At 46.1% G+C, this 12765-nt stretch overlaps 2 protein-coding genes across 3 annotated transcripts in view; one reads left to right on the top strand and one right to left on the bottom strand.

Moving 5' to 3' along the window:
* The window catches only part of LOC128310036 (flotillin-2), a 141154-nt gene that overhangs the window by 120850 nt on the left and 7539 nt on the right, over positions 1-12765 (bottom strand). The window lies entirely within an intron of this gene.
* LOC128310032 (glucose dehydrogenase [FAD, quinone]-like) lies at positions 9713-12041 on the top strand. The gene is made up of 3 exons (XM_053046565.1): positions 9713-9839; positions 10205-10441; positions 10513-12041. The coding sequence occupies exons 1-3, from the start codon at positions 9713-9715 to the stop codon at positions 12039-12041; spliced, it is 1893 nt and encodes a 630-aa protein (XP_052902525.1).

Consider the following 12765-nt stretch of genomic DNA (forward strand, 5'->3'; position numbering starts at 1 on the left):
TTAGACACAGACACAGCAATACCAACGACGGCAAGCGGCCGTATCTATTGCGCACCAATGATGCACCCATCGTAACAATATTCTTGCCACTAAAGCTCTGCGTGCGAGACCCAACTTCAAAACGGTCAACTCCGCTCCGTGTCCGAACCGATACTAAGCTAACGAAATTTGATCGTGTCAAAATTACTGCTGCTCGTCAAATCCTTCGCTGCTCGTAGTGCGTGTTTCCTTGGTATCTCGATCCTGATACCGGTTGCATACAGTGGACAGCCCCAAATAAGCCCCGCGCTCGGTTTAAGATTTCCAAAAGCATCTCCTCTCTCACTGGTCTGCTTTCCGCACCAACGATTTACCACCCTTCGCACGGTGCATACATCGGGTAGGGGTGGGGTGGGTATGATAAAACACACAGACAGAGCTACAATGACAAACCTACCGAATGACCATTGCATTTGGGTATCGTAAAAATTCCGCACGGTACGCGGCGGGGTTTGGGGGGTTTTGGGCGCTTTCCTACGAACGTGTAGCTCCGCTAGGTACGTCACGGTCACGCACACTACCCAGAATCGTATCAACAAGCTCGCTTGCGTTGCGTTCCAGAGGACTACGATCTACGTTTTGGAAAACGCCGAATATCAACATGCAACATTTTAAACCGGGCCTGCAAACTGGGTTCTGTAAGGAAAAAAAATGTAGGTCTGCTCCTAACCTCTTGCATACGCTTTCGATATTTTTCTCACAGTTCGTTTTCTTTTTCGTATTTGCACCAGTAGATAGCGTAAAATATGGTTGAACAATATTTTTGCATAAAAACGAAACATGCAGCCGATGATATAGTCCAACGCATAAAATATAGGTTAAACAATTCAGCCGTTTGTAGTATCCTTCCCAGGAGTTATGTATAACACGATTGATATATTTAAAAACACGTCACTATGCGATGCGTAGAGCATCAACTTTCAACGTATACATTCCACGCAAGGCTCTCCGCCGCTCGCCAACGCGGAAGAAACATAAGACATTAGCATTGCATATGGGCTTAATCATGTCCAAGCGACACGGAACATCTTTTCCGCAGGAAGCCCTTGCGGACTACCGTTTGCATCGTCTTTGTTGTGGGTCACAAAGGGGTCTCACCGGTTTTGGGGCGAGCACTCAATATCGGAGCTCCCTCTCTAGGCTCAGGGACCTTGACATAAGACCGGTGAATCGACCTGTCAATGGCTGATTAGCAACCGCTCGCTTTCGTATTTCGTATCAGTCCTACCCCGAAATGATCACTAGAATCGTCCGGCTGGGCAAGGATTAACCTACCATTTAACCGGCTTGATAGCTTCAACAATTTCTGGGTCAACATGGGTGTATTAAGGTGTGTGTTTTTTTGTTTACTCACAAGTTCAAACAAATACTGGTTTCCAAATTCACGACTGACGACAGGTGATTTTGCAGTTCGATTCCATTCCTTAAGGATTACCTTCAGTAGAGTAAATGAAATACAGAATTGCAACGTGCGCATGTCCGTTTTTGGCACTATTTAGGCACATCGTAAAATGTTTACGTTTCGCCTGATTTATGTCCACCGATTACCATCTACCTTACTTAGATTTCATAATCCATTCTCCGATGTTTTGTCAATCTTCGATCGAATTAAGTGACGAGTAAAATGATTTAGCTCGTCAAAGTGTTTTATGTGCCTTTTTGGATGTTTCTTTCCTAGCGATTGCATGTGTCGCACAGCACCTTTTGGCAGATGACACCACGAGCCAGTCGGGCTCGGCACTAAAAGGAACAGTTTATATCATGTCGGCGTGTACCATTCACCGGTCGGCCTTTTATCGGCACTGCACAATCGTGCGTCGATCAGGCGCTCCAATATTTGCGGCCGTGTGTTGAGGCGGGCTAATTGGACGAACTCGGTACTGGCAGGGCCGAACAGGAAGGTCGCTGTACAAAATGCTTTTACGGTTTTTTTTGTGTAACAGCCCATCTCCCTGGGCACTGAAGCTTTCCAGCTGCGTGCACGATGCCGTAGTTCCGCGGCTGAACTTGAAACAGTCTAACCTGACCTACCCTATCCACCCACGCAGATGGTGCCGTGTGTGTTTTTATTTTGTTTTCAATCAATTGAGAAACGTTTATGCTACTCTGCGATGACAACAAAACCCTGAACAGCGACACAACGGTTGTTGTAAAAGAATAAGTCCCTTTTTAGTGCTACACACTCTTAGTGACAGGTGAAAAAGTGGTCTGATTGATATTTTTGGTTGGTTATTAAGCATTGTCCACAGCCAAACCTAAAATGATATGATTAAATGATGTCCTCAAAAAATAGCATGATTATACATTTATCAACAACAGCTTCATTCGTATTACTTAACTCAGTGTAATTGAAATTCAGCAAATTAGATATACGGTGCAGCCGTGCTTCCGCGAATAAAATAATTAATTCCGGATAGGCATAAATTCATAGCACAAACAAAAAATGTTTCTACAATTATTCAATGACTTTCTCAGGGTCAACATTAAAATAATGATAAGAAAATAAGGTATGATAAATTCGAATTAAAACTTGTGAACAATAAGCAGATATCCGCCATATACTTATTCCATGGTAATGGTAATGGCATCAGTTTTTTTCAAATCCGAATTTTGGGAAAAGCTTGTTGGCTTTAACCTCCAGAACCTCTACGGAGATGATCACTATCCTTATGGCAATCGGAACGATTTATCCGGCTTCCTGGACAAAACTTCGTTACTTCCCAGCTCTCCTGTATTATATCTTTTCGTCTTTTTTGAGTCCTATATAAGTCCTATATGAAGTCGATTCTAAACAAATGCAAAGTCAGTACTTTGGACTCAAGACTAACTCCTCGATAGCACTCTGGATTCAAGATAGTGATTCCTCAAAATCTTTGTTAAAATACCAATATAGCCCGTGCGTAAAGTTAGCCAGGCGCGCGTGAAATGTTTGAAAATCGTGAAGAGTTGCTTATGCCGGGTTGTTGAATAAGAGATGACATTGAGTTTTTCAAAACTTCAAATAAACCCAGTAAGAAATATCCTTTTCTTAACATATTTTAAAACTATATCCGAATATGTTTATTCCCAGGCTAACACAAAATTAATTAATCTCGTTCTAAATGGGCCTTGAACTTCCATCGAATGACCCTATATCCTAGCTTTACCCATTGTAGAGAGTGCGCGAATCCAAAAACCCTTGAACAATGATGGCTTCAGAGCAAAGGATTGGGTGATCTTCAGTTAATTATCACACCGGGATAATTTCGTTTGCATCCCAAGTGGTCTCCCCTATAAATCTGCTTCACTCAGAATCCGGACGAATCGTCCCGTGTAGAAATGGAAACAGGTTTTCGGCACTCGCCGTACGATTATCACATCAAACTGCGTAACGTATCGTATGGTTCCAACAGTGGAAAAGTATCGCAAATACCACTCTTTATATTGCTTTTTAAATCTTTTGTGAGCGCCATTTATCACTAACTGATTTTATTTGCTTTCGAAGTTCTCTGTGCGTATGAATATGGTTTGCTTATATACGAAATTGGTAAAGCAAACAGGCAGGCACAATGTACACGTTTTCCACTATATTCAAGAAACCTGCTAAATAATCACATCTCTTTCTATCTCTCTTTATCTCTCTCTCTCTTCCTCTAGGATTGTGGCTGATTTTTTTCTTGCCAAATCAAGAATCAAAAACAAACTCACCGAGAATGATCACAGCGCGGCATCACGCGCTTGTTCTGCGTCCAGCAGATCAGTTCCCTTACGACCTTCTAGACGTTCGTTTCGCGAGTGGTTCTTTAGTGCTTTCTAAAAGCAGCATGTACAGGAGCAGCAGTATAAAGTTCCTGATAGTTGTTGCCATTGCTGGCATCGCACAATCCTTTTTATGGTGGCCACATTGCGTTAAAAAGCAGCCATGGTTAAACGGCGTCGTACTGCCATTGGTAGCATCATCCCCGCCGAAACCGCCAACAAGTCAGACAGGTAGAGGCGAGCCACGCAAGCTAAATGTGTCGTGCGTCGAATAAACGTGTCAATGAACTTTTTCGCTTAATTCGCTTAGCAGAGGTGAGCTACAGGACCGTGTACGATTTTATCGTTGTTGGTGGTGGTACCGCGGGCTCGGTGATCGCTAGCCGGTTGGCCGAGTTGCAGCAGTGGCAAATTTTGCTAATAGAAGCTGGTGACGTCCATAACGGTCCGGATCTTAGCTGGAACCTTAGAGCAGAACCCCAGCTGAACTCGTGTCTAGGTAAGCGAAGATGAAGGATGTTTCTGCATAGATAATGCTACATCGCTTCTCACTTCCATGCAGGAGAACGTGACCAGCGGTGCGAAATTCCAGCCGGTAAAGGGCTGGGAGGAAATACTCTGATCAACAACATGCTGTACGTCCGAGGAAGTGAATCAGATTATGATGCGTGGACTAAGCAAGGCAATGTGGAATGGTCCTATCGAAATGTACTACCATACTTTTTGAAGCTCGAAAATTATCGTGCCAACGTTTCCGTCAACTCACGCCAACAGCGAGGCAATGGCGGAGCGGTTCCGATATTCGGAATGACTGACAAGTCAGCCCTCGTGCATTCTTTTGTCTCTGCCTGCAATCGTCTCGGTTTACGAACGGCCGATTATAACGCAGATCCGAATCAAACCGTCGGTTACGTGCAATTAACGAATCGTCGCGGAAAGCGGATTACAGCGTCCGACGCGTACATCTCACCCGTAAAACCACTCTTTACCAACCTTCACATCATGACGTCGGCACGAGTTACCAAGGTGTTAATCAAACCCCGCACAAGGCAAGCGGTGGGCGTGAAAGTTCTTATTGATGGTAAACAGCGAAACATACGTGCAACCAAAGAGGTGATCCTTTCGGCAGGTCCAATTTTTACACCCCATCTGCTGCTATTGTCCGGCATCGGGCCGAAATCACAGTTGGAACCGTTGGGTATAACAGTACACGAAGATCTGCCAGTCGGTGCAACAATGAACCTTCGATACATAGCGTTTCCCTTACACCTGGCCACAAATAGAACGCTAACATCGACGCCACAAAAGAAGTTGGAAGCAATTGCATTTCTAAATGCACCTCAACGAACGACAGGTTTTGGCCCCAGTCATGAGATCCTTTTCCAGTACGAACCACGAGATGCGCGAGAATATTTCTCACTCGGTTTGATACATCTAAGCCCGGCGTCAAGCGGTTTCTTGCGACTCAAATCAATAGATCCCATGGATAATCCCCTAATCTACACACAATTCTTCAATAACCCAAACGACATGGAGGAAATTTTGCATGGCATAATGGAATGTCTCAAGATTCTGCGCACAGAGGAGTTCATAAAGTTAGGTTTGCGGGCACGAAAACTAAAAGCTCCTCCATGCGATCAGCTTCGGTATGGTACGGATGATTATTGGCGATGTGTGGTTCGTCACGTAGGTCGTGTAGCCGATCAACCGTACGGCACCTGTCCAATGGGCAGTAGAGCGAACGGTCAATCGGTAGTATCGCCGGAATTAAAAGTTCATGGAATTGAAAATCTACGAATTGTTGATGCTAGCGTAATGCTACCGGTATCCAACGGTCATACGCAGGCGACGGTATACATGATTGCTGAAAAGGCATCCGATTTGATCAAGAGCTTTTGGGACTGGGGCAACGAACTAGAACGGCGTCGCTAACTGCTGTAACGCTTAAAGGTATCGTACGCAGCGTTCGTTTAAATCGAACGCCCCTGAATGTATGCAATCCACGTTTCACATGAAGCGTTTGCAGGACTGGTATAATTCACCGGAACAGTATTTAAATGCGCTTACTCAAAAAACCAGGAATTGACAGAAATATAATTATAAATAATAATGAATATTAATAATAAATAGTTAGGTAATAATAAATACAAACGTTTCAGTTGACCTAAGTATTAATGATCATTTGTGAGAAAGAAACTGCGTACGTATCGGTAAATATTCACAATTGATGTGCAAGCCGTTGACTTTTGCATTGGTAACATAAGTATCTTATGCTATGACTAGGTTGTGATTTGGAGGTCAATTTCGCTTTAAGCAAACTGTAATGCTAAATCTGTTTTAAACCCTAAGCGATGCCCAACAAATTCGCAAATAAAATTGACATAGGTGTCATGAACTTCGGTCATGTTTTTGGTTTGCCGCATACATTTCCGACCGCATTCAGTACGATATTACCTTCAGGCCATAAATGAAAGATCGGCATAGTTCTAGCTGAACGAGCTGGTTTTTGATGCATTTGTCACAAATGAACTGCAAACATACCTGTAATGAAAACAAAAAAGACGATCAGTACATTATATTTATGTAATTACCTATGAGCTTCAATATTTATAAATCATAAACAATCATAAAAGAATCGACATAAACTTAACAATATTATTGCTACACTGTACTACTGGTGTTCGTTCGTAAGCGAAGAATCACATTTTAAAAGATGCTGAAATCAGATAGTTATACGATTAGAAACAAGACACCCATAAGGCCTTTTTACGATTGGTAGTAAAATTTCATCCAAAACGTTTCCTTATTGTTTTGAGGAAGGTTTTCTACCAACAGCACATATAGTACCGGAAGATTTCAAACAACTGCGAAATTCGTTAGACGCATTACTTGGCGCACTAAAACGATCATTACACCAACAATGAGGGCAGGGAACATGTAGGTGAAAACATACAAGCCTTTTTAATGACTGCAGGCTTCCGTTCATGTTAGCATAACTGCCCAGAATCTTCTCTATGCTTCCATACCGTGGAGACCATCTGAAGGTCATGATATAGGGCGTCTGTCATGTGCGTCTCGCGGTACAACAGTGAAGCGAATACAACACGAGAAACTTCAGACAACCATTGACCGAAAATATAAGTTCTTTGTTACACACTTGTCCCATAAGTTGGCACGATCGTCCATTCATTCACGGAAACTATTGAAGTATTAAGAAAAGATATTCCAATTTGTTATGCTTCGCGTTAGTTTTGCAAATGTGACACAATATTTCAATAGGACTTGCAGTTCGGAGCGCTAAGAGAAATCCGATAACAGTGTCGAATCAATAGCCGGTAAGGATTGAAATGTTCAGCTACATATTTTTTTTAGAACTACGCGCGACTCGCGACATCCAGCCCAACACCCCATGATTGTCACGGGTAAAGCAAACGGTTTACCACCACCATCCAATTAAGCCATTTATTATACAAACAACGTGACAGTGCCACACTCTAAACGGACCACCAATAACCGGGCCGAGACGACACCGCACATATGTCGATGACCAAATCAACCAGCACCGATGATAACCACGCTCCGGGTTTGCCCGCGCATCGTCCCAATGTCCGCGCGTTGCCCGGCGTATTGCAAACGAGACTGAAAACTGAAATGTTTACCCACGAGTTTGCCAAAATGGTGAAACAAGAGAACTCTTTCAGGTCACAGCCAGGTCTACTTCCGTCCTGATCGTCTTTTTCGACGGCATGGACCAACAGGCGCGAGACAAGCCGTACTACACATATAACGGGTTGTATTTATAATCCTTGAAGGCCATTTCTATGGCCACGTTGTTCGGAATGGAAGCAGAATAAATTCCACCCTCCATCCGACGCCCCTGAGGGAGAATCGAAAATGTAGCTTTGCTGGGGTTCGCACTTTCATCAAAATAGCCAACCAAAAAGAAATGCACCAAACATCAGAATTCTTGACACGGCATGAGTGTGTGTGTGAGGGGTGAAGATTTTTCCGAACCGGTTTCCGTCTAGACAACGTTCTGTACACTACACGAATGAAGCAAAAAAAAAATCAATCACACTCCGTACCACACTGTCTGCCACAACACACTGTTGCATTGGGCGCGGTGCAACGTGCACACGATAACTTATGTAATTGCATTCGCCTTTCTTTTCGCCCTGTCCGTTGCATCAACGGCCAGCGCGCGCAAAGGGAAAGAACATCCTTACGGACAACGAACTCCCCCGGCGCAAGCAACACCTCTCTCGGTGGGGTCAGCTCCCGATATAGAACCACCGGTCATTGGCTCACAGAGCAACGACAACCTGTAGCTACACGCTCGGTGCCTAAAGGTTCTCCATACTTTCTTCCCTCCCCCCCCCCCCCCCCCCCCACACACACACACAGTGCCCCATTCTGGGGGGTCGACAGTGGGTGGACAAAGAAATTCCGTAGCTGGGTGAGCGAAGGAGGAGAAGGACAAAACAGTGGGAGCAATAAGCGATTAAAGTCCGCCAGCTCGGGAAGGTGGTCCAGTCGACACAAAACAAACGGAAGAACCAAACAGGAAGGTTGCGACACCCGGGGAAGAAAGTGCAACGGTGGCATCGGCAAATCTCGCATCTCTACGTGAGATTAATATGAAGTCCGTGTAGGATTTGTGGCGCCTACGAAGGAAAGCAACAACAAAAAGATGTCTACGCTTGGGGAAACAGGTGCAGCAAGCAAAACACAAAACAAAACCCTACAAGAACATCCTTTCGTACATGCCGAGCTTTCCATCTAACGTGGAGGTTAATTAGTAGCTTCGTAACCTCCCAGGGTACTTTTTGTTTGCTTTTTTTCTTCTTACGGCAACATGCTTTGATTATCCAGCGTAAGTTAATGACTTTTGCTCGGTGCCAAAAACAGAACGGGAGAAAGTTTACCGTTGACACCGATTCCGTTCCCGGCCATGCCTTGCAAGTGGAGACGACAACAAAAATGCTTCCCGCTTCTTACTTAAAGCTCGGCTGACCTAATATCAGTGGCGATTCGGCAGTGCGCTAATGGTTCTCTTAGTCACTTGCAAACAATACAACCCATTCAACGCAACGCACACAGGTTAGAAGGGATTTATGCTAATAAAAGTGACACGCAATACGAAGTAATGATTCACACTACTCTGAAAACATCCGAAACATTATTAAGCTGCACTTGGAATGATTGTTTTGTTGAAACACAGAAATCAAATCGATTTTGTATTTCAATTTTAACATTTTAAAATCTTCAACATCCAACACAACTCCTGTCCATTCACGCGACTCTTAACGGTATTTTCCCGCTAACTCCGATAACTAATTTAAGCTTTTTTTTTAACTCTGAACATTATCCAATCTTACAGCCTACAGCGCTGGACACACCCCCAAGAAGCTGCGGACATTTATATAATTTCTGTAGGGGAAACATAATTAGCAACTCAAACTCCAAGAAGGGAGAAAACAACAGCAACACAACACGCGAAAATTCATTCTTTTCCTTCTCTTCCTCGCACACGGATTTTCATCACACAACCTCGTGCTCCTGGAGTGCGGGAATTCAATCGATCATAACACGCACGATAGCCTGACCTGGCCGCATCCAAAATGCCTGCAACGACAAACAACGACGCGACAACGACTTCATCATCTATCTTCGCGTACGATCCCACCCCAAGCGGCAGCGCACACACGACGCAACACACCAACGGTCACGGTCTTTGGTGAGGAGGTTCCTTCAGCGACTCACGATTGTCAAGTTCATGGTACGTCCCGCTAAAGACGACCAAACCGCGATCAGTTGAGCTGTGGACGGCGAGCGTAGTGGACGCATTGCAGGCCAGTAACAGTAGTGCATTGGTTTGGGACACTACAGCACAGGATATACGGGATCTTGCACGGATTTACTCTTGAGCAGCATCATGCGACACTCGTGGATTGTGGCGATCCTAATCGCTGCATTTGGTGCGCTGACAGTGAATGGATTTTTCCTTCTGCTCAAAACACTCGCCCATGCTGGCCGGTACCTGAACGAGCACTATCCGGACGGTAGGCAAACAAATCACTCACTCGCTTCGATTCGCCGTTGTGCATTTCCTGCTTTACACTGCGCGATCGCCTCCGGTTTTAAGGCGCAATATTTTCAACTTGGACACAACTCCAAAGCTGGCTGGCTGAAGCAGGAAGTAGCGAAAGCCTCACAATCTGTCAGAGAAAAAGTGAAATTTCTCCACGAGACTATCAGTTTTGTCCGATGTTTTCTCTCTCCTACTTCGTGTCTTCAAGGCTCCCAACAGTCCCCAGAGCCAGTGATCGTGTGTTGTCGTGAAGTTTACGAAAAGCAAAAAAAAAGTGATCCGTTGCATTATTTGATCATTGTCTTCCTCCATTCTGCTTCGTCTATTCCCGATCAGAAGGTGTCAATTACCGACAGTCAGTGCCCGAGTATGATTTCATTATTGTTGGTGCTGGAGCGGCCGGATGTGTGCTTGCCAATCGTCTGTCGGAGAACTCCCAGTGGAAGATATTGCTGCTCGAGGCAGGCCCGGGTGAAAATGATCTTCAGAACATCCCACTGCTGACCACGTTTCTGCAGAGTTCGCAGTACAACTGGGCTGACATTGCAGAGGCACAAAATACATCCTGTTACGGTAGGATCCCTGGGACGGGATGTGATTCTAGTGTACATAAAGCTTATATTCTTTAAAATCCACCTCGGCAGGTATGATCGATCAGCGTTGCAGTTTGCCGCACGGAAAAGGACTTGGTGGGACGACACTGCTCGACTACATGTTGTACGGGCGCGGTAATCCCTCGGACTACGATAGATGGGCCGCACAGGGTAATCCAGGCTGGTCACATGAGGATCTGTTCCCGTACTTCCTCAAATCGGAACGCGCCGAACTTCGAGGTTTGGAAAATTCTACCTACCACGGTAAGAACGGTGAACTGCACGTGGAGTTCCCACCATTCCGCACCAATCTGGCGCGCACCTTCGTGAATGGTGCCCGGGAAGCCGGTCATCGGAAGATCGACTACAACGGCAAATCACAGCTCGGCGTGTCATACGTCCAGCGGACGGGACTGCACGGTATGCGCCAGACGGCGTACCGTGCCTTCATCGAACCGGTGCTCTACAACCGTCCCAACCTGCACGTCCAGCCCTACAGCCAGGTGTTGAAGTTGTTGCTAAATTCCGACACAAAAACGGCCTACGGTGTGACGTACACGCGACATTTTCGCAATTACGAAGTTCGCGCACGCAAAGAAGTGATCGTGACGGCCGGTAACATAAACTCCGCCCAGCTGCTGCTACTGTCCGGTGTCGGCCCGCGCGAGCATTTGCAGAACTTTAATCTTCCGCTCGTGAGCAACCTACCCGTCGGCCAATCGTTCGTCGACAGTCCCGTCTTCAACGGGCTTACGTTTGTGCTGAACGAAACCGGACAGGCCCTGCTGACGGACAGCCGCTTCCAGTTGCGTTCGCTCGGCGATTACTTCCGGGGCGAAGGGCCCCTGACGGTACCGGGCGGTGTCGAAGCAATCAGCTTCGTGCGTACCGCGAACGCAACCACCGAACCGGGTGTGCCCAACATTGCCATCGTGTTCTCCACCGGATCGCTCGTCTCGGACGGTGGACTTGGGCTGCGCAAAGGCAAACGCATCAAAACGGCCATCTACAACAAAGTGTACCGTCCACTGGAGCATCTGCACAACGACCAATGGACGGCCAGTGTGGTGTTGTTGCATCCGGAATCGCGGGGTCACCTTAAGCTGCGAAGCATCAACCCGTACAGTGCGCTCAAGATCTACCCCAGCTACTTCCACGCCGATCGGGACGTTGAAACGATGCTCGAAGGCATTAAGGAAGCGGTCCGTATCTCCAAGTCACCCGCCATGCGCCGGTACGATGCACGCGTGCTGGGTATTCCGCTGCCGAACTGTGAACAGTGGGATCAGCGGGACGATGACTACTGGCGCTGTGCCATACGGACGCTGTCCAGCACGGCGTACCAGCAGCTGGGAAGTTGCCGGATGGGACCGGTCAGCGATCCGCTCGCGGTCGTAGCATCCGATCTGCGTGTACACGGTGTCCAGGGTTTGCGGGTGGCAGATGTGAGCGTGGTGCCGACAACCATATCCGGCCAGTCCTCCGCTATTGACTACATGATCGGCGAACGGGCAGCCGACATCATTAAGAAGCAGTGGCAACAGGGTAACGGGGAAGAGCCTACCGGACCGACCGTTTAAAGCAGCACTAGTGATATGTTAGTATAAGACAACTCAATAAAGGCCGCTATTTATTTGTAAATCTTCCTGTCTATATTTACCAAACAACAAATGCCCATTCGTCATGCCGGCCAGCCAGCGCCAACGAAAGTGAAACGTTTTGGGGGTTTGTTTATCCATTCCACTCTCTCAAATCGTTTGTGTTGACAAATTTGTTTTCCGATGGATGATTACATTTCCATACATCCCACATTGGTTTTAAGTTTCGCGAATTTTTTTTTTATTGAAAGTAAATCGAAGGAAGGGAAAAAAACGCACCCCGTTTCCCATCATGCGACGCGAAAGGGTGATGAATTCAGATGAGTGCGGTTGTCAGCTGTTGTTTTGAGCCAACGAGTTTTGCTCAAGTGACTCAAGCACTACTTCAACGGGAGCTTCAACAAGTCTGTTTCCGAACGGTACGCACTGGTAATGTGCTTGAGACAAATTGCTACCAGGTAGCGCCAGAGTACTCTTGCGGGTCTCTTTGGTAGCACCGCTAAGGAAAGAACAATTTATTCCGAGTATTGCTCTCCTCCTGAATGAATCTAATTCCGGTGACGGTGGTGGTATCAATTACCCATTTTGAAGTACATGTTCACATTATTAAGCGCATGTTGCGGTAATTGTCATTGGCTCGTTGAGAATCCTCCAGAGATGCGGCAATTGCAGTGAGAGGAATGTTGTTGGAGTTGCATCCGTTGCA

This window comes from Anopheles moucheti, chromosome 2 (genome assembly GCF_943734755.1).
Source record: "Anopheles moucheti chromosome 2, idAnoMoucSN_F20_07, whole genome shotgun sequence".
In the NCBI taxonomy this organism is placed as follows: domain Eukaryota; kingdom Metazoa; phylum Arthropoda; class Insecta; order Diptera; family Culicidae; genus Anopheles; species Anopheles moucheti.

Bases quoted from the DNA above. Each gene is read 5' to 3' on its own strand.
- LOC128310032 (XM_053046565.1), top strand. From the start codon at position 9,713: ATGCGACACTCGTGGATTGTGGCGATCCTAATCGCTGCATTTGGTGCG. The intron at 9,840-10,204 runs GTAGGCAAACAA...ATTCCCGATCAG, and splicing joins GAACGAGCACTATCCGGACG to AAGGTGTCAATTACCGACAG. The intron at 10,442-10,512 runs GTAGGATCCCTG...CCACCTCGGCAG, and splicing joins ACAAAATACATCCTGTTACG to GTATGATCGATCAGCGTTGC.